The sequence below is a fragment of the Hyla sarda genome, unplaced genomic scaffold (genome assembly GCF_029499605.1).
Source record: "Hyla sarda isolate aHylSar1 unplaced genomic scaffold, aHylSar1.hap1 scaffold_81, whole genome shotgun sequence".
NCBI classification, from domain to species: domain Eukaryota; kingdom Metazoa; phylum Chordata; class Amphibia; order Anura; family Hylidae; genus Hyla; species Hyla sarda.
In genome coordinates, this window is record NW_026610836.1 from 87,602 (window position 1) to 110,336 (window position 22,735).

General features: G+C 45.8%; 1 protein-coding gene across 1 annotated transcript in view; it reads right to left on the reverse strand.

The window, feature by feature from the left end:
- The window catches only part of LRRC73 (leucine rich repeat containing 73), a 42,422-nt gene that overhangs the window by 10,951 nt on the left and 8,736 nt on the right, over window positions 1-22,735 (reverse strand). The window contains 2 exon segments of the mRNA XM_056554623.1: window positions 18,215-18,401; window positions 18,748-18,848. Of these exon segments, the coding sequence (XP_056410598.1) occupies window positions 18,215-18,401; window positions 18,748-18,848 (288 nt within the window).

Below are 22,735 nucleotides of genomic sequence, written 5' to 3' on the forward strand. Positions count from 1 at the left end.
GTTTTTGTCCCGTTCCAATAGAGGTCTCGCGATGTTTGGGGGGGGCCATTTAACCTCTTCAGGGCGTATGGATACGCCCTGCATTCCGAGTCCTTAAGGATGCAGGGCATATCCATACGCCCGTGGGAATTCCGGGTCAAGCGGGTCTCCAGTGACCCGGTTACCCGGAATTACTGGCTGATCAGCCATAGCCAGCAGGGGTGAGGTTGCACTGCTACCACCTCACGATCGCTCTGATTCGTCCGGCCGACCAATCAGGGCACCTGCTGCGGGTGTCACTCCCGCAACTCGCTCCGCCCCTCTTCCAGAGGACGTGATCGGGTGCGAAACGTGGACCTCGGCAGCTGGGGACCCCGATCCCCGGCTTCCCTGTTGGGATCGGGGCCCCAGGAGCGGCGGCGGCGGCAGCGGCGACGAGGGACTGACCTGTGTGCCGAAGCAGCAGTTGGAGGTTAGTGACAGCCTCCTGCTGTTGCTTAGCAACAGCTCCCAGCATGCAAAAAGGGCATGCTGGGAGCTGTAGTTATGCAACAGCAGGAGGCAGACCACCACAACTCCCAGCATTCCCTTATGGGCATGCTGGGACTTATAGTTTTGCAACAGCTGGAGGCACATTTTTTCTATGGAAAAGTTTACCTTCAGCTGTTGTGTAACTACAACTCCCAGCTTGCACAATCAGCTAAAGTGCATGCTGGGAGTTGTAGTGGTGCATCTGCTGGTTGCATAACTACAACTCCCAGCATGCCCATTGGCTGTTGGTGACTGCTGAGAGTTGTAGTTTTGCAACAGCTGAAGGCACACTGGTTGTGAAACTCAAGAGTTTTTTTTACCTAACTCAGTGTTTCACGACCGGTGTGCCTCCAGCTGTTGCAAACTACAACTCCCAGCAGTCACCGCACACCATGCACCGTACATGCTGGGAGTTGAAGTTTTGCAACAACTGGAGGCACACTGGTTGTGAAACACTGAGTAAGGTCACAAACTCAGTGATACATAACCAGTGTGCCTCAGCTGTTGCAAAACTAAAACTCTCAGCATGTACAGTCTGTCAGCGCATGCTGGGAGTTGTAGTTTTGCAACAGCTGGATGTTTCTCTCCCCCCAATGTGAATGTACAGGGTACACTCACATGGGCGGAGGTTTACAGTAAGTATCCGGCCGCAAGTTTGAGCTGCGGCAAATTTTGTGCCGCAGCTCAAACTGCCAGCGAGTAACTACTGTGAACCCCCGCCCGTGCGACTGTACCTTAAAAACACTACACTAACACAAAATAAAATAAAAATTAAAAAACACTACATATACACATACCCCTACACAGCCCCCCTCCCCAATAAAAATGAAAAACGTCTGGTATGCCACTGTTTCCAAAACGGAGCCTCCAGCTGTTGCAAAACAACTACTCCCAGTATTGCCAGATAGCCACTGACTGTCCAAGCATGCTGGGAGTTTTACAACAGCTGGAGGCACCCTGTTTGGGAATCACTGGCGTAGAATACCCCTATGTCCACCCCTATGCAAATCCCTAATTCAGGCCTCAAATGCGCATGGCGCTCTCACTTTGGAGCCCTGTCGGATTTCAAGGCAACAGTTTAGGGTCACATATGGGGTATCGCCGTACTCGGGAGAAATTGTGTTACAAGTTTTGGGGGGGTATTTTCTGCTTTTACCCTTTTTAAAAATGTAAAATTTTTGGGAAAACAAGCATTTTAGGTAAAAAAAAAAAAATTTTTTTTTTACATATGCAAAAGTCGTGAAACACCTGTGGGGTATAAAGGTTCACTTAACCAGCATGCCCCCAGAGCAAAATTTGCTTCCAAAAAGCCAAATGTGACTCCTTCTCTTCTGAGAACTGTAGTGCGCCAGCAGAGCACTTTTCACCCCCATATGGGGTGTCTTCTGAATCGGGAGAAATTGGGCTTCAAATTTTGGGGGGTATTTTCTGCTATTACCCTTTTTAAAAATGTAAAATTTTTGGGAAAACAAGCATTTTAGGTAAAAATTTTTTTTTACATTTGCAAAAGTCATGAAACATCTGTGGGGTATTAAGGCTCACTTTATCCCATGTTACATTCCCCGAGGGGTCTAGTTTCCAAAATGGTATGCCATGTGTTTTTTTTTTTTTTTGCTGTTTTGACACCCTAAAGGTGACATGTCCCCCAAAAACCATTTGTCGCTCCTTCCCTTCTGAGCCCTCTACTGCGCCCGCCGAACACTTTACATAGACATATGAGGTATGTGCTTACTCGAGAGAAATTGGGCTACAAATGTGAGTAAAAATTTTCTTCTTTTTACCCCTTGCAAAAATTCAAAAATTGGGTTTACAAGAACATGCGAGTGTAAAAAATGAAGATTTTGAATTTTTTCCTTCACTTTGCTGCTATTCGTGTGAAACACCTAAAGGGTTAAAACACTGACTGAATGTCATTTTGAATACTTTGGGGGTGTAGTTTTTATAATGGGGTCATTTATGGGGTATTTCTAATATGAAGACCCTTCAAATCCACTTCAAACCTGAACTGGTCCATGAAAAATAGTGAGTTTGAAAATTTTGTGAAAAATTAGAAAATTGCTGCTGAACTTTGAAGCCTCTGGTGTCTCCAAAAGTAAAAACTCATAAATTTTATGATGCAAACATAAAGTAGACATATTGTATATGTGATCCCCCCCAAAAAAAAGATTAATATCCATTTTCCTTACAAGCAGAGAGCTTCAAAGTTCAAAAAATGCTAAATTTTCATTTTTTTCCATCAAATTTTGGGATTTTTTCACCAAGAAAGGATACAAGTTACCACAAAATGTTACCACTAAGTTAAAGTAGAATATGTCACGAAAAAAACTCACGGAATCAGAATAATAAGTAAAAGCATCAGAGTTATTAATGTTTAAAGTGACAGTGGTCAGAATTGCAAAATATGGCAGAGTCCTTAACCCCTTAAGGACCGGGGGGGTTTTCCGTTTTTGCACTTTCGTTTTTTGCTCCTTGCCTTTAAAAAATCATAACTCTTTCAATTTTGCACCTAAAAATCCATATGATGCTTATTTTTTGCGCCACCAATTCTACTTTATAATGACGTCAGTCATTTTGCCCAAAAATCTACGGTGAAACGGAAAAAAAAAAATCATTGTGAGACAAAATTGAAAAAAAAAAAAACGTGTTTTGTAACTTTTGGGGGCTTCCGTTTCTACGCAGTGCATATTTCGGTAAAAATGACACCTTCTCTTTATTCTGTAGGTCCATACGATTATAATGATCCCCGAATTATATAGGTGATTTTGTCTTCTGGAAAAAATCATAACTACATGCAGGAAAATTAATACGTTTAAAATTCTCATCTTCTGACCCCTATAACTTTTTTATTTTTACGTGTATGGGGCGGTATGATGGCTCATTTTTTGCGCCGTGATCTGAAGTTTTTAGTGGTACCATTTTTACATTGATAGGACTTATTGATCACTTTTTATTCATTTTTTCATGATATAAAAAGTGACCAAAAATGCACAATTTTGGACTTTGGAATTTTTTTGCGCGTACGCCATTGACTGAGCGGTTGCGGTTTAATTAATAATATATTTTTATAATTCGGACATTTCCGCACGCGACGATACCACATATGTTTATTTTTATTTACACTGGTTTTTTTTTTATGGGAAAAGGGGGGTGATTCAAACTTTTAATATGGAAGAGGTTAAATGATCTTTATTCAACTTTTTTATTGCAGTTATAGCTCCCATAGGGACCTATAACACTGCACACACTGATCTCTTATACTGATCATTGTTATCCCATAGGGACCTATAACACTGCACACACTGATCTCTTATACTGATCATTATTATCCCATAGGAGACTATAACACTGCACACACTGATCTCTTATACTGATCATTATTATCCCATAGGGACCTATAAAACTGCACACACTGATCTCTTATACTGATCATTGTTATCCCATAGGAGACTATAACACTGCACACACTGATCTCTTATACTGATCATTGTTATCCCATAGGGACCTATAACACTGCACACACTGATCTCTTATACTGATCATTGTTATCCCATAGGAGACTATAACACTGCACACACTGATCTCTTATACTGATCATTGTTATCCCATAGGAGACTATAACACTGCACACACTGATCTCTTATACTGATCATTGTTATCCCATAGGGACCTATAACACTGCACACACTGATCTCTTATACTGATCATTATTATCCCATAGGGACCTATAACACTGCACACACTGATCTCTTATACTGATCATTGTTATCACATAGGAGACTATAACACTGCACACACTGATCTCTTATACTGATCATTGTTATCCCATAGGAGACTATAACACTGCACACACTGATCTCTTATACTGATCATTGTTATCCCATAGGAGACTATAACACTGCACACACTGATCTCTTATACTGATCATTGTTATCCCATAGGGACCTATAACACTGCACACACTGATCTCTTATACTGATCATTATTATCCCATAGGAGACTATAACACTGCACACACTGATCTCTTATACTGATCATTGTTATCCCATAGGAGACTATATAACACTGCACACACTGATCTCTTATACTGATCATTATTATCCCATAGGAGACTATAACACTGCACACACTGATCTCTTATACTGATCATTATTATCCCATAGGGACCTATAACACTGCACACACTGATCTCTTACACTGATCATTGTTATCCCATAGGGACCTATAACACTGCACACACTGATCTCTTATACTGATCATTATTATCCCATAGGGACCTATAACACTGCACACACTGATCTCTTATACTGATCATTATTATCCCATAGGAGACTATAACACTGCACACACTGATCTCTTATACTGATCATTATTATCCCATAGGGACCTATAACACTGCACACACTGATCTCTTACACTGATCATTGTTATCCCATAGGGACCTATAACACTGCACACACTGATCTCTTATACTGATCATTATTATCCCATAGGAGACTATAACACTGCACACACTGATCTCTTATACTGATCATTATTATCCCATAGGAGACTATAACACTGTACACACTGATCTCTTATACTGATCATTGTTATCCCATAGGGACCTATAACACTGCACACACTGATCTCTTATACTGATCATTATTATCCCATAGGAGACTATAACACTGCACACACTGATCTCTTATACTGATCATTATTATCCCATAGGAGACTATAACACTGCACACACTGATCTCTTATACTGATCATTGTTATCCCATAGGGACCTATAACACTGCACACACTGATCTCTTATACTGATCATTGTTATCCCATAGGAGACTATAACACTGCACACACTGATCTCTTATACTGATCATTGTTATCCCATAGGGACCTATAACACTGCACACACTGATTTCTTATACTGATCATTGTTATCCCATAGGAGACTATAACACTGCACACACTGATCTCTTATACTGATCATTGTTATCCCATAGGGACCTATAACACTGCACACACTGATTTCTTATACTGATCATTATTATCCCATAGGAGACTATAACACTGCACACACTGATCTCTTATACTGATCATTATTATCCCATAGGAGACTATAACACTGCACACACTAATCTTTTACATTGATCACTGGTTTCTCATAGAAAACCAGTGATCGATGATTCATGCCTGGATCTCAGGCACTGAGCAGTCATTCGGCGATCGGACAGCAAGGAGGCAGGTAGGGACCTTCCGGCTGTCCTGTAAGCTGTTCGGGATGCCGCGATTTCGCCGCGGCTATCCCGAACAGCCCACTGAGCTAACCGGCACTTTTTACTTTCACTTTTAGCCGCGTGGCTCAGCTCTGAACGCGTGGCTAAAGGGGTTAATAGCGCGCGGCACCGCGATCAGTGCCGCACGCTATTAGCGGCGGGTCCCGGCTTCACTATGACGCCTGGCCCGCCGTGATATGATGCGGGGTCACCGTGGGACCCCGCGTTATATCACGGGAGCGGGACTCATACGTCCTTGGTCCTTAAGAGGTTAAGGTAAGTCCTTAAGGGGTTAATGGCCTCTTTGGGTTAGTCGCTCAATTCTCGAGTGGACATGTTTTTTATTTTTATTAATTGTACTCTTCTTATTTACTTCTTACATTTATATATAAACATTTTTTTTAATAAAGAATTATTATTATTTAATTATACTGTTGAATAAACATTGCGGCCTTGTTATCCACATTTCTTGTCTGAGTGTCTTTATTTGTTGGGTTAATCTTATGGACATTTATTGGGTTCTATGTTTCCATGTAAGGACCCCAATGAATAAAGATTGGGAGACCATGGAAACATGAAGCCATGTTGGGTTCAGTCTTTGGGTAAACCACATTTTTTATTCATTGGTCTATTGTTATTTAATATATTTAAATAAAGTATTAAAAAAATAAGAAGAATTGACAGTTATCTCTTACCTGATTGGCTAGCCGCCTCTCGCGGTACCTAGTGGAGTTTATTTATTTCGTCACCGCGTCTTGCGCTGCAGATGGCTGTTTTCAAGCTGCCCCTCCCTTCCCCCACCCCCGCCAATTTATTTTCCTTTTTAGGTATTTTCTAGTCGCGATGTTTATATTAGGGTTAGTCGCTCGATTCTCGAGTGGACATGTTTTTTTATTTTAATTTTAATTAATTGTACTCTTCTTATTTACTTCTGTTTATTTACTTCTTACATTTATATATAAAAATTATCTTAATAAAGAATTATTTTATTATACTGTTCAATAAACATTGCGGCCTTGTTATCCACATTTCTTGTCTGAGTGTCTTTATTTGTTGGGTTAATCTTATATGGACATTCATTGGGTTCTATGTTTCCATGGAAAGTGGGTTGGTCGTAGTGGGCCAGTTGAATGGCCCCCAAGGTCTCCCAATCTGTCCCCCTTAGAATTTTATCTTTGGGGTCATCTGAAGGAAATTGTCTATGCTGTGAAGATACGAGACGTGCAGCACCTGAAACTACAGATACTGGAAGCCTGTGCTAGCATTTCTCCTGCGGTGTATATAGTAGTATATAGCAGTGTATACGGATACTGGAGGCCTGTGCTAGCATTTCTCCTGCGGTGTATATAGTAGTATATAGCAGTGTATACGGATACTGGAGGCCTGTGCTAGCATTTCTCCTGCGGTGTATATAGTAGTGTATACGGATACTGGAGGCCTGTGCTAGCATTTCTCCTGTGGTGTATATAGTAGTGTATACGGATACTGGAAGCCTGTGCTAGTATTTCTCCTGCAGTGTATATAGTAGTATATAGCAGTGTATACGGATACTGGAAGCCTGTGCTAGCATTTCTCCTGCGGTGTATATAGTAGTATATAGCAGTGTATACTGGAAGCCTGTGCTAGCATTTCTCCTGCGGTGTATATAGTAGTATGTACTGGAAGCCTGTGCTAGCATTTCTCCTGCGGTGTATATAGTAGTATATAGCAGTGTATACTGGAGGCCTGTGCTAGCATTTCTCCTGCGGTGTATATAGTAGTATATAGCAGTGTATACTGGAGGCCTGTGCTAGCATTTCTCCTGTGGTGTATATAGTAGTATATAGCAGTGTATACTGGAGGCCTGTGCTAGCATTTCTCCTGTGGTGTATATAGTAGTATATAGCAGTGTATACTGGAGGCCTGTGCTAGCATTTCTCCTGCGGTGTATATAGTAGTATATAGCAGTGTATACGGATACTGGAAGCCTGTGCTAGCATTTCTCCTGCGGTGTATATAGTAGTATATAGCAGTGTATACTGGAAGCCTGTGCTGGCATTTCTCCTGCGGTGTATATAGCAGTGTATACTGGAAGCCTGTGCTAGCATTTCTCCTGCGGTGTATACTGGAGGCCTGTGCTAGCATTTCTCCTGCGGTGTATATAGTAGTATATAGCAGTGTATACTGGAGGCCTGTGCTAGCATTTCTCCTGCGGTGTATATAGTAGTATATAGCAGTGTATACTGGAAGCCTGTGCTAGCATTTCTCCTGCGGTGTATATAGTAGTATATAGCAGTGTATACTGGAAGCCTGTGCTAGCATTTCTCCTGCGGTGTATATAGTAGTATATAGCAGTGTATACGCATACTGGAAGCCTGTGCTAGCATTTCTCCTGCGGTGTATATAGTAGTATATAGCAGTGTATATTGGAAGCCTGTGCTAGCATTTCTACTGAGGTGTATATAGTAGTATATAGCAGTGTATACAGATACTGGAAGCCTGTGCTAGCATTTATCCTGCGGTGTATATAGTAGTATATAGCAGTGTATACAGATACTAGAAGCCTGTGCTAGCATTTCTCCTGCGGTGTATATAGTAGTATATAGCAATGTATATGGATCCTGGAAGCCTGTGCTAGCATTTCTCCTGTGGTGTATATAGTAGTATATAGCAGTGTATACTGGAGGCCTGTGCTAGCATTTCTCCTGCGGTGTATATAGTAGTATATAGCAGTGTATATGGATACTGGAAGCCTGTGCTAGCATTTCTCCTGCGGTGTATATAGCAGTGTATACACATACTGGAAGCCTGTGCTAGCATTTCTCCTGCGGTGTATATAGTAGTATATAGCAGTGTATATGGATACTGGAAGCCTGTGCTAGCATTTCTCCTGCGGTGTATATAGTAGTATATAGCAGTGTATACGGATACTGGAATGCTGTGCTAGCATTTCTCCTGCGGTGTATATAGTAGTATATAGCAATGTATATGGATCCTGGAAGCCTGTGCTAGCATTTCTCCTGTGGTGTATATAGTAGTATATAGCAGTGTATACTGTAGGCCTGTGCTAGCATTTCTCCTGCGGTGTATATAGTAGTATATAGCAGTGTATATGGATACTGGAAGCCTGTGCTAGCATTTCTCCTGCGGTGTATATAGCAGTGTATACACATACTGGAAGCCTGTGCTAGCATTTCTCCTGCGGTGTATATAGTAGTATATAGCAGTGTATATGGATACTGGAAGCCTGTGCTAGCATTTCTCCTGCGGTGTATATAGTAGTATATAGCAGTGTATACGGATACTGGAATCCTGTGCTAGCATTTCTCCTGCGGTGTATATAGTAGTATATAGCAGTGTATACGGATACTGGAAGCCTGTGCTAGCATTACACCTGCGGTGTATATAGTAGTATATAGCAGTGTATACATATACTGGAAGCCTGTGCTAGCATTTCTCCTGCGGTGTATATAGTAGTATATAGCAGTGTATACTGGAAGCCTGTGCTAGCATTTCTCCTGCGGTGTATATAGTAGTATATAGCAGTGTATACGGATACTGGAAGCCTGTGCTAGCATTTCTCCTGTGGTGTATATAGTAGTATATAGCAGTGTATACTGGAAGCCTGTGCTAGCATTTCTCCTGCGGTGTATATAGTAGTATATAGCAGTGTATACATATACTGGAAGCCTGTGCTAGCATTTCTCCTGCGGTGTATATAGTAGTATATAGCAGTGTATACTGGAAGCCTGTGCTAGCATTTCTCCTGCGGTGTATATAGTAGTATATAGCAGTGTATACGGATACTGGAAGCCTGTGCTAGCATTTCTCCTGCGGTGTATATAGTAGTATATAGCAGTGTATACGGATACTGGAGGCCTGTGCTAGCATTTCTCCTGCAGTGTATATAGTAGTGTATACGGATACTGGAAGCCTGTGCTAGCATTTCTCCTGCGGTGTATATAGTAGTATATAGCAGTGTATACGGATACTGGAGGCCTGTGCTAGCATTTCTCCTGCGGTGTATATAGTAGTATATAGCAGTGTATACGGATACTGGAAGCCTGTGCTAGCATTTCTCCTGCGGTGTATATAGTAGTATATAGCAGTGTATACGGATACTGGAGGCCTGTGCTAGCATTTCTCCTGCGGTGTATATAGTAGTGTATACGGATACTGGAAGCCTGTGCTAGCATTTCTCCTGCGGTGTATATAGTAGTATATAGCAGTGTATATGGATACTGGAAGCCTGTGCTAGCATTTCTCCTGCGGTGTATATAGTAGTATATAGCAGTGTATACAGATACTGGAAGCCTCTGCTAGCATTTCTCCTGCGATGTATATAGTAGTATATAGCAGTGTATACTGGAAGCCTGTGCTAGCATTTCTCCTGCGGTGTATATAGTAGTATATAGCAGTGTATACGGATACTGGAAGCCTGTGCTAGCATTTCTCCTGTGGTGTATATAGTAGTATATAGCAGTGTATACTGGAAGCCTGTGCTAGCATTTCTCCTGCGGTGTATATAGTAGTATATAGCAGTGTATACGGATACTGGAAGCCTGTGCTAGCATTTCTCCTGCGGTGTAAATAGTAGAATATAGCAGTGTATACAGATACTGGAAGCCTGTGCTGGCATTTCTCCTGCGGTGTATATAGTAGTATATAGCAGTGTATACAGATACTGGAAGCCTGTGCTAGCATTTCTCCTGCGGTGTATATAGTAGTATATAGCAGTGTATACAGATACTGAAAGCCTGTGCTAGCATTTCTCCTGCGGTGTATATAGTAGTATATAGCAGTGTATACGGATACTGGGAGCCTGTGCTAGCATTTCTCCTGCGGTGTATATAGTAGTGTATACAGATATTGGAAGCCTGTGCTGGCATTTCTCCTGCGGTGTATATAGTAGTATATAGCAGTGTATACAGATACTGGAGGCCTGTGCTAGCATTTCTCCTGCGATGTATATAGTAGTATATAGCAGTGTATACGGATACTGGGAGCCTGTGCTAGCATTTCTCCTGCGGTGTATATAGTAGTGTATACGGATACTGGAAGCCTGTGCTATCATTTCTCCTGCGGTGTATATAGTAGTATATAGCAGTGTATATGGATACTGGAAGCCTGTGCTAGCATTTCTCCTGTGGTGTATATAGTAGTATATAGCAGTGTATACTGGAAGCCTGTGCTAGCATTTCTCCTGTGGTGTATATAGTAGTATATAGCAGTGTATACTGGAAGCCTGTGCTAGCATTTCTCCTGCGGTGTATATAGTAGTATATAGCAGTGTATACAGATACTGGAAGCCTGTGCTAGCATTTCTCCTGCGGTGTATATAGTAGTATATAGCAGTGTATACAGATACTGGAAGCCTGTGCTAGCATTTCTCCTGTGGTGTATATAGTAGTATATAGCAGTGTATACTGGAAGCCTGTGCTAGCATTTCTCCTGCGGTGTATATAGTAGTATATAGCAGTGTATACAGATACTGGAAGCCTGTGCTAGCATTTCTCCTGCGGTGTATATAGTAGTATATAGCAGTGTATACAGATACTGGAAGCCTGTGCTAGCATTTCTCCTGCGGTGTATATAGCAGTGTATACTGGAAGCCTGTGCTAGCATTTCTCCTGCGGTGTATATAGTAGTATATAGCAGTATATAGAGAAGAGGATGGCATTGACAATCCAACACATTGAACACATTTTATAAGTGATCAGAAACTTGTAAATAACTCATGGAAGAATAAAGTTACGTTAAAACCAAACACATCATTGTTTTTCTTGTGAAATTCCCAATAAGTTTGATGTATCACATGACCCTCTTCCTATTGAAAAACAAAAGTTGGATTCAAAATGGCCGACTTCAAAATGGCCGCCATGGTCACCACCCATCTTGAAGTTTCCCCCCTCACATATAGTAATGTGCCACAAACAGGAAGTTATCACCAACCATTCCCATGTTATTAAGGTGTATCCATATAAATGACCCACCCTGTACATCCCTCAGTACTGTCCTACCCTGTACTGTACATCCCTCCACCTGTCCCACCCTGTACCTCCCTATCCATCCACCTGTGCTACCCTGAACTGTACATCCCTCTGCCTGTACCGTATATCCCCCCCCCACCTGTCCTACCCTGCACCATTCATCCCTCCACTTGTCCTACCCTGTACCGTACATCCCTCCGCCTGTGCTAACCTGTACTGTACATCAATCCACTTGTCCTACCCTGTACCGTACATCCCTCCACCTGTACTACCCTGTACCATACATCCCTCCACCTGTACTACCCTGTACCGTACATCCCTCCACCTGTACTACCCTGTACCGTACATCCCACCGCCTGTCCTACCCTGTACCGTACATCCCTCCGCCTGTGCTAACCTGTACTGTACATCAATCCACTTGTCCTACCCTGTACCGTACATCCCTCCACCTGTACTACCCTGTACCGTACATCCCTCCACCTGTACTACCCTGTACCTTACATCCCTCCACTTGTACTACCCTGTACATTACATCCCCCACCTGTTCTACCCTGTACTGTACATCCCTCCAACTATACTACCCAGTACAATACATCCCCCCACCTGTACTACCTGTACCTTACATTCCTCCGCCTGTACTACCCTGTTCTGTACATTCCTCTGCCTGTACTGTACACCCCCTCCACCTATCCTACCCTGTATCGTACATTCCCAACCTGTCCTACTCTGTACCGTACATCTCTCCATCTGTCCTACCCTGTACCGTACATCCCTCACCTGTCCTACCCTGTACTGTACATCCCTCCACCTGTCCTACCCTGTACCGTACATCCCTCACCGGTCCTACCCTGTACTGTACATCCCTCCACCTGTCCTATGCTGTACTGTACATCCCTCACCTGTCCTACCCTGTACTGTACATCCCTCACCTGTCCTACCCGGTACCGTACATCCCTCACCTGTCCTACCCTGTACTGTACATCCCTCCACCTGTCCTATGCTGTACTGTACATCCCTCACCTGTCCTACCCTGTACTGTACATCCCTCACCTGTCCTACCCGGTACCGTACATCCCTCACCTGTCCTACCCTGTACTGTACATCCCTCCACCTGTCCTATGCTGTACTGTACATCCCTCACCTGTCCTACCCTGTACCGTACATCCCTCACCTGTCCTACCCGGTACCGTACATCCCTCACCTGTCCTACCCTGTACTGTACATCCCTCACCTGTCCTACCCTGTACTGTACATCCCTCCACCTGTCCTATGCTGTACTGTACATCCCTCACCTGTCCTACCCTGTACTGTACATCCCTCACCTGTCCTACCCGGTAAGGTACATCCCTCACCTGTCCTACCCTGTACTGTACATCCCTCCACCTGTCCTATGCTGTACTGTACATCCCTCACCTGTCCTACCCTGTACTGTACATCCCTCCACCTGTCCTATGCTGTACTGTACATCCCTCACCTGTCCTACCCTGTACTGTACATCCCTCACCTGTCCTACCCTGTACCGTACATCCCTCACCTGTCCTACCCTGTACCGTACATCCCTCACCTGTCCTACCCTGTACCGTACATCCCTCCACCTGTCCTATGCTGTACTGTACATCCCTCCGCCTGTACTACCCTGTACCATACATCCACTTGTCCTACCCTGTACCTCCCTATCCCTCCACCTGTACTACCCAGTACCTGATTATCCCTCCGCCTGTACTACCCTATACCTCCCTATCCCATCGCCTGTACTACCCTATACCTCCCTATCCCATCGCCTGTACTACCCTGTAATGTACATACCTCCACCTGTCGTACCCTGTACCGTACATCCGTCCACTTGTACTACCCTGTACCTTACATCCCCCCACCTGTCCTACCCTGTACTGTACATCACTCTGCCTGTACCGTACATCCCTCTGCCTGTACTGTACATCCCCCACCTGTACAACCTGTACCTTACATTCCTCCACTGTTCCTACCCTGTACTGTACATCCCTCCACTTGTACTATCCTGTACATCCCTCCGCCCGTACTACACAACCCTCCACTTGTCCTACCCTGTACAGTACATCCCCCACCTGTTCTACCCTGTACCATACATCCCCCGCACCTGAAACTTACATTCCTCCGCCTGTACTACCCTGTACTGTACATTCCTCTGCCTGTACTACCCTGCACTGTACATCCCTCCGCCTGTCCCACCCTGCACCATACATCCCCCCACCTGTCCTGTACATCCCTCCACCTGCACTACCCTGTGCGGTACATCCCTCTGCCTGTACTACCCTGTACCATACATCCCTCCGCCTGTACTACCCGGTACCGTACATTCCACCCCCTGTCCTACCTTGTACCACTCATCCCTCTGCTTGTACTACCCTGTACTGTATATCCCTCCCCCGGTACTACACTGTACTGTACATACCTCCGCCTGTACTACCCTATAGCCCCCTATCCCTTCGCCTGTCCTACCCTGTACCGTACACCCCTCCACATGTACTACCTTGTACCGTACATCCCTCTGTCAGTACTACCCTGTACTGTACATCCCCCACCTGTACTATCTTTACCTTACATCCCTCCGCCTGTACTGCCCTGTACCGTACATTCTCAACCTGTCCTACTCTGTACCGTGCATCCCTCCACCTGTCCTACCCTGTACTGTACATCCCTCCGCCTGTACTACCCTGTACGGTACATCCCTCCGCCTGTACTACCCTGTACTATACATACGTCCTCCTGTACTACCCTATACTTCCCATTCCCTTCGCTTGTACTGTACATACCTCCGCCTGTACTACACTGTACTGTACATTCGTCCACCTGTCCTACCCTGTACCGTACATCCCTCCACCTGTACTACCCTGTACCTTACATCCCTCTACTTGTACTACCCTGTACTGTACATCCCTCCACTTGTCCTACCCTGTACTGTACATCCCTCCAACTATACTACCCTGTACTGTACATCCCCCACCTGTTCTACCCTGTACTGTACATCCCTCCAACTATACTACCCTGTACCATACATCCCCCCACCTGTACTACCTGTACCTCACATTCCTCCGCCTGTACTACCCTGTACTGTACATTCCTCTGCCTGTACTGTACACCACCTCCACCTATCCTACCCTGTATCGTACATTCCCAACCTGTCCTACTCTGTACCGTACATCTCTCCACCTGTACTACCCTGTACCGTACATCCCTCACCTGTCCTACCCTCTACCATACATCCCTCACCTGTCCTACCCTGTACTGTACATCCCTCCACCTGTCCTATGCTGTACTGTACATCCCTCCGCCTGTATTACCCTGTACCGTACATACACTTTTCCTACCCTGTACCTCCTTATCCATCCACCTGTACTACCCTGTACCTCCTTATTCCTCCACCTGTACTACCCTGTACCTCCTTATCCCTCCGCCTGTACTACCCTATACCTTCCTATCCCATCGCCTGTACTGTACATACCTCCGCCTGTACTACCCTTTACCGTACATCCCTCCACTTGTACTACCCTGTACCATACATCCATCCGCCTGTACTACCCTGTACTGTACATCCCTCCGCCTCTCCTATCCTGTACTGTACATCCCCCACCTGTCCTACCATGTACTGTACATCCCTCAGTACTGTCCTACCCTGTACCTCCCCATCCCTCTGCCTGTACTACCCTGTACTGTACATCCCCCCCACCTGTCCTACCCTGTACTGTACATCCCTTCACTTGTACTATCCTGTACTGTACATCCCTCTGCCTGTACTACCCTGTCCCGTACATCCCTCCGCCTGTACTCCCTGTACGGTACAATCCTCTGTCTGTACTACCCTGTACGGTACATTCCTCTGCCTGTACTATCATGTACGGTACATTCCTATGCCTGTACTACCCTGTACGGTACATCCCTGCGCCTGTACTACCCTGTACGGTACATTCCTGCGCCTGTACTACCCTGTACGGTACATACGTCCGCCTATACTACCCTATGCCTCCCATTCCCTTTGCTTGTACTGTACATACCTCCGCCTGTACTACGCTGTACTGTACATACGTCCACCTGTCCTACCCTGTACCGTACATCCCTCCGCCTGTACTACCCTGTACTGTACATCCCTCCACCTGCACTACCCTGAACCATACATCCACCACCTGTACCTTACATTCCTCCGTCTGTACTAGCCTGTACTGTACATTCCTCTGCCTGTACTGTACACCCCCTCCACCTATCCTACCCTGTACCGTACATTCCCAATCTGTCCTACTCAGTACCGTACATCCTTCTGCCTGTACTACCCTGTACCATACCTCCCTCACCTGTCCTACCCTGTACCGTACCTCCCTCACCTGTCCTACCCTGTACCGTACCTCCCTCACCTGTCCTACCCTATACCGTACCTCCCTCACCTGTCCTACCCTGTACCGTACATCCCTCCATCTGTCCTATGCTGTACTGTACATCCCTCTGCCTGTACTACCCTGTACCTCCCTATCCCTCCGCCTGTACTACCCTGTCCCTCCTTATCCTTCCACATCCCTCTGCCTGTATTACCCTGTACCATATATCCCTCTGCCTGTACTACCCGGTACTGTACATTTCTCCACCTGTCCTACCCTGTACCGCTCATCCCTCTGCTTGTACTACCCTGTACCGTACATCCCTCCCCTTGTACTACCCTGTACATCCCTCCACCTGTCCTACCCCGTATCATACATCCGTACGCCTGTACTACCCTGTACCGTACATCCCTCCACCTGTCCTACCCTGTACCGTACATTCCCAACCTATCCTACTCTGTACCGTACATCAGTCCACCTGTACTACCCTGTACCGTACATCCCTCCGCCTGTACTACCCTGTACCGTACATCCCTCCGCCTGTCCTACCCTGTACCGTACATCCCACCGTCTGTCCTACCCTGTACCGTACATCCCTCCGCCTGTACTACCCTGTACCGTACAACCCTCCACCTGTCCTACCCTGTACCGTACATTTCCAACCTGTCCTACTCTGTACCGTACATCCCTCCACCTGTACTACCCTGTATCGTACATCCCACCGCCTGTCCTACCCTGTACCGTACATCCCTCACCTGTACTAACCTGTACTGTACATCCCTCTGCCTGTACTACCCTGTACTGTACATCCCTCTGCCTGTACTACCCTGTACTGTACATCCCTCCACCTGTCCTACCCTGTACCGTACATCCCTCACCTGTACTACACTGTACCATAAATCCCTCCACCTGTCCTACCCTGTACCGTACATTTCCAACCTGTCCTACTCTGTACCGTACATCCCTCCACCTGTACTACCCTGTATCGTACATCCCACCGCCTGTCCTACCCTGTACCGTACATCCCTCACCTGTACTAACCTGTACTGTACATCCCTCTGCCTGTACTACCCTGTACTGTACATCCCTCTGCCTGTACTACCCTGTACTGTACATCCCTCTGCCTGTCCTACCCTGTACCGTACATCCGTCACCTTTACTACCCTGTACCGTACATCCCTCCACCTGTACTACCCTGTACCGTACATCCCTCCACCTGTCCTACCCTGTACCGTACATCCCTCACCTGTACTACCCTGTACTGTACATCCCTCCGCCTGTACTACCCAGTACCTCATTATCCATCCACCTGTACTACCCTATACTGTACATCCCTGTCTGTACTACACATACCTCCGCCTGTACTACCCTGTACCGTACATCCCTCCCCCTGTACTACCCTGTACCATACATCTCTACGCCTGCCCTACCCTGTACTGTACATACCTCCACCTTTCCTACCCTGTACCATACATCCCTCCACCTGTCCTACCCTGTACCATATATCCCTCCACCTGTCCTACCCTCCACTGTACATCCCCCACCTGTCCTACCCTGTACTGTACATTTCTCAGTACTGTCCTACCCTGTACCTCCCCATCCCTCTGCCTGTACTACCCTGTACAGTACATCCCCCATCTGTTCTACCCTGTACTGTACATCCCTCTGCCTGTACTGTACATCCCTCCACCTGTACCATACATCCCCCCCACCTGTACTACCTGTACCTTACATTCCTCTGCCTTTACTACCATGCACTGTACATCCCTCTGCCTGTACTACCCTGTACTGTACATACCTATCCTCTGTTGTTCATGCCTTCGCCTGTACCTCCCTATCCACTATTGTACATCCCTCCGCCTGTACCTCCCTATCCACTGTTGTACATCCCTCCGCCTGTACCTCCCTATCCTCTGTTGTACATCCCTCCGCCTGTACCTCCCTATCCTCTGTTGTACATCCCTCCGCCTGTACCTCCCTATCCTCTGTTGTACATCCCTCCGCCTGTACCTAGCTATCCTCTGTTGTACATTCCTCCGCCTGTACCTCCATATCCTCTGTTGTACATCCCTCCGCCTGTACCCCCCTATCCTCTGTTGTACATCCCTCACCCTCCATGTCTCTCGCTCACCTACATTACTCTTCAGTCCCTTCTCCCTCACGGGCCGTTCATGTCCGTGTCCTTCGCTCTCATCCTCATCCTCACCCTCTGAGAGCAGGTCGGCGATCTGCTGCTGCAGCTCCAGGCTGATGTTATTCTCGGACAGTACCAGAGACTTTAGGGGGGTCGGATAATTCCGCACCATGTCCAGCAGGATCTGCAGGAATATGAAAAAAGTTCTGAAGAAAAAATTCTGACTGGACCATGAACAACCTCCAGGGACAACATCATCTACTCTGACCATCCGCAGCCAGGACTGGAGAAAAAGGGGTTAATAAAGGAGGTCGGCAAAATCCTACTATAGGAGGCTCAGATCCCGTACAGAGCGCTGATCACAACCCTCATGGGTACATGCCATGTCTTTAGGGGGCGCTCTCCATGTATGAAGTACAGCAAATTGTATAAGCCCCTGGGATGGATTTGGATTCATAACAATGATAAACACTCATGGAGATGAGCAGTGTTACGACTGTAACCCCCAGAGGTGACAACCGTAGACCTACCTGAGCTGACTGATTGCCGAGTCCAGTCCCTTCCAAGTCCAGAACTTCCAGAGTCCGACTGGAGGCCACACACACAGCCAACATGGAGGCAATGTGATCCCCTGTACAGATAAAACCACAACATGAGAAGGGGACAATATGGAGGAGGTGTCACCCCTGTACAGATACAACCGCACATTCAGGACAACATGGAGGAGGTGTGCCCGCTGTACAGATACAACCGCAACATGAGAAGAGAACAACATGAAGAAGGTGTCACCCCTGTACAGATACAACCGCAACATGAGAAGAGAACCACATAGAGAAGTTGTCACCCTTGTACAGATACAACCGCAACATGAGAAGAGAACCACATGGAGGAGGTGTCACCCCTGTACAGATACAACCGCAACATGGGAATAGGACAACATGGAGGAGGTGTCACCGCTGTACAGATACAACCGCAACATGGGAATAGGACAACATGGAGAAGTTGTCACCCCTGTACAGATACAACCACAACATGAGAAGAGAACAACATGGAGGAGGTGTCACCCCTGTACAGATACAACCGCAACATGGGAATAGGACAACATGGAGGAGGTGTCACCGCTGTACAGATATAACCGCAACATGGGTAGAGGACAACATGGAGGAGGTGTCACCGCTGTACTGATACAACCACAACATGAGAAGAGAACCACATGGAGAAGGTGTCACCCCTGTACAGAAACAACAGCAACATGGGAAGAGGACAATATGGAGGAGGTGTCATCCCTGTACAGATACAACCGCAATATGAGAAGAGAACAACATGGAGGAGGTGTCACCCCTGTACAGATACAACCGCAACATGGAAAGAGAACCACATGAAGAAGGTGTCACCCCTGTACAGATACAACCGCAACATGAGAAGAGAACCACATGGAGAAGTTGTCACCCCTGTACAGATACAACCGCAACATGAGAAGAGAACCACATGGAGAAGTTGTCACCCCTGTACAGATACAACCGCAACATGAGAAGAGAACCACATGGAGAAGGGGTCACCCCTGTACAGATACAACCGCAACATGGGAAGAGGACAATATGGAGGTGTCACCCCTGTACAGATACAACCGCAACATGGGAGGAGGTGTAGCCGCTGTACAGATACAACCGCAACATGGGAAGAGGACAACATGGAGGCGGTGTCACCGCTGTACAGATACAACAGCAACATGAGAAGAGGACAACATGGAGGAGGTGTCACCGCTGTACAGATAAAACCGCAACATGGGAAGAGAACAACATGGAGGAGGTGTCACCCCTGTAAAGATACAACAGCAACATGAGAAGAGGACAACATGGAGGAGGTGTCACCGCTGTACAGATACAACCGTAACATGAGAAGAGGACAACATGGAGGAGGTGTCACCCCTGTACAGATACAACCGCAATATGGGAAGAGGACAACATGGAGGAGGTGTCACCGCTGTACAGATACAACCGCAACATGAGAAGAGGACAACATGGAGGAGGTGTCACCCCTGTACAGATACAACCGCAACATGAGAAGAGGACAACATGGAGGAGGTGTCACCCCTGTACAGATACAACCGCAATATGGGAAGAGGACAACATGGAGGAGGTGTCACCGCTGTACAGATACAACCACAATATGGGAAGAGAACAACATGGAGATGTCACCGCTGTACAGATACAACCGCAACATGAGAAGAGAACAACATGGAGGAGGTGTCACCCCTGTACAGATACAACCACAACATGAGAAGAGGACAACATGGAGGAGGTGTCACCGCTGTACAGATACAACCACAATATGGGAAGAGAACAACATGGAGATGTCACCGCTGTACAGATACAACCGCAACATGGGAAGAGGACAACATGGAGGAGGTGTCACCCCTGTACAGATATAACCGCAACATGAGAAGAGAACAACATGAAGAAGGTGTCACCCCTGTACAGATACAACCGCAATATAAGAAGAGAACAACATGGAGGAGGTGTCACCCCTGTACAGATACAACCGCAACATGGGAAGAGGACAACATGGAGGAGGTGTCACCCCTGTACAGATACAACCGCAACATGGGAAGAGGACAACATGGAGGAGGTGTCACCCCTGTACAGATATAACCGCAACATGGGTAGAGGACAACATGGAGGAGGTGTCACCCCTGTACAGATACAACCGCAACATGAGAAGAGAACAACATGGAGGAGGTGTCACCCCTGTACAGATACAACCACAACATGAGAAGAGGACAACATGGAGGAGGTGTCACCGCTGTACAGATACAACCGCAACATGGGAGGAGGTGTCACCGCTGTATAGATACAACCGCAACATGAGAAGAGAACAACATGGGAGGAGGTGTCACCGCTGTACAGATACAACCGCAACATGAGAAGAAAACCACATGGAGAAGGTGTCACCGCTGTACAGATACAACCGCAACATGGGAAGAGAACAACATGGGAGGAGGTGTCACCGCTGTATAGATACAACCGCAACATGAGAAGAAAACCACATGGAGAAGGTGTCACCGCTGTACAGATACAACAGCAACATGGGAAGAGGACAACATGGAGGAGGTGTCACCGCTGTACAGATACAACAGCAACATGAGAAGAGAACAACATGGAGGAGGTGTCACCCCTGTACAGATACAACCGCAACATGAGAAGAGAACAACATGGAGGAGGTGTCACCCCTGTACAGATACAACCGCAACATGGGAAGAGAACAACATGGAGGAGGTGTCACCCCAGTACAGATACAACCGCAACATGAGAAGAGAACAACATGGAGGAGGTGTCACCGCTGTACAGATACAACCGCAACATGGGAGGAGGTGTCACCGCTGTATAGATACAACCGCAACATGAGAAGAGAACAACATAGTACAGTACTAAAAGAAGTTAAATCGCTGCTATATCCAGAAGCAATTCCCAACCTCACTAAAGAAGAACGGGAGGCTCTAAATTGGTTAGGATCTAGAAATGATATACAGATTTCACGGGCTGATAAGGGGGGAGGGATTGTAGTGTGGCGTACAGTTGATTATGAAAGGGAAATCAATAGGCAACTAGGAGATGTCCAAGTATATGAAAAAATAGCCTATGATCCCACAAATAAAATAATGGATGCAGTTAGAAATTTCCTGCGCAAGTCCGTTCAGAACGGTGTTCTACCGGAATCTGCTGCAGAACAACTACTGCCCAATAATCCAAGTAAACCACACATATACATTCTGCCCAAAACACACAAAAATTTATTACCCCACCCAAAGGTTGCCCAATTGTCACCGGAATAGGAGCCCCTACGGCTTACCTTTCCAGCTACATTGACTGTCTCCTGCCCCCCCTCCTTTCCTCTATCCCTACTTATCTCAAAGATTCAGGGGATTTGATTAAATCCCTAGACAATTTTGAGTGGCAAGACAATTTCCAACTGGCTAGTATTGATGTAGAAAGTCTGTATACCCGCATACCTCATAATGCGGGTATACAGACTCTAAAAGACTTTCTCCAACTTACAGAAAAATCCGATTCATTTATTTCATTTGTTACTGAAGCTGTGTCACTTATTCTTAATAACAACTTTTTTCAGTACAGAGGTCAATGGTTCAAACAACGGTTCGGAACCGCGATGGGGACACCTGTCTCTTTTTGGCGATGTTCGAGCAGTGTTATATCTTTTCCCCATTGAACCCATTCATCGGACATATTAAATTATTATTCCGATATGTGGATGATATATTCATAATTTGGGATGCCTCCGAACATCTATTCAAAGAATTTATATCATACCTAAATGAAATGAATGATATGAACATGTTATTCACTTATGTGTTCGGAGGTAACCATCTTGATTTTTTGGCTATATCCATCACTATTAATAATAACACAATCACAACATCTGGCTTCAGAAAACCCTCCTCTAAAAATGCATTACTACACTATGGGTCTTCTCATCCAAGTAAAATGAAAGATAGTATTC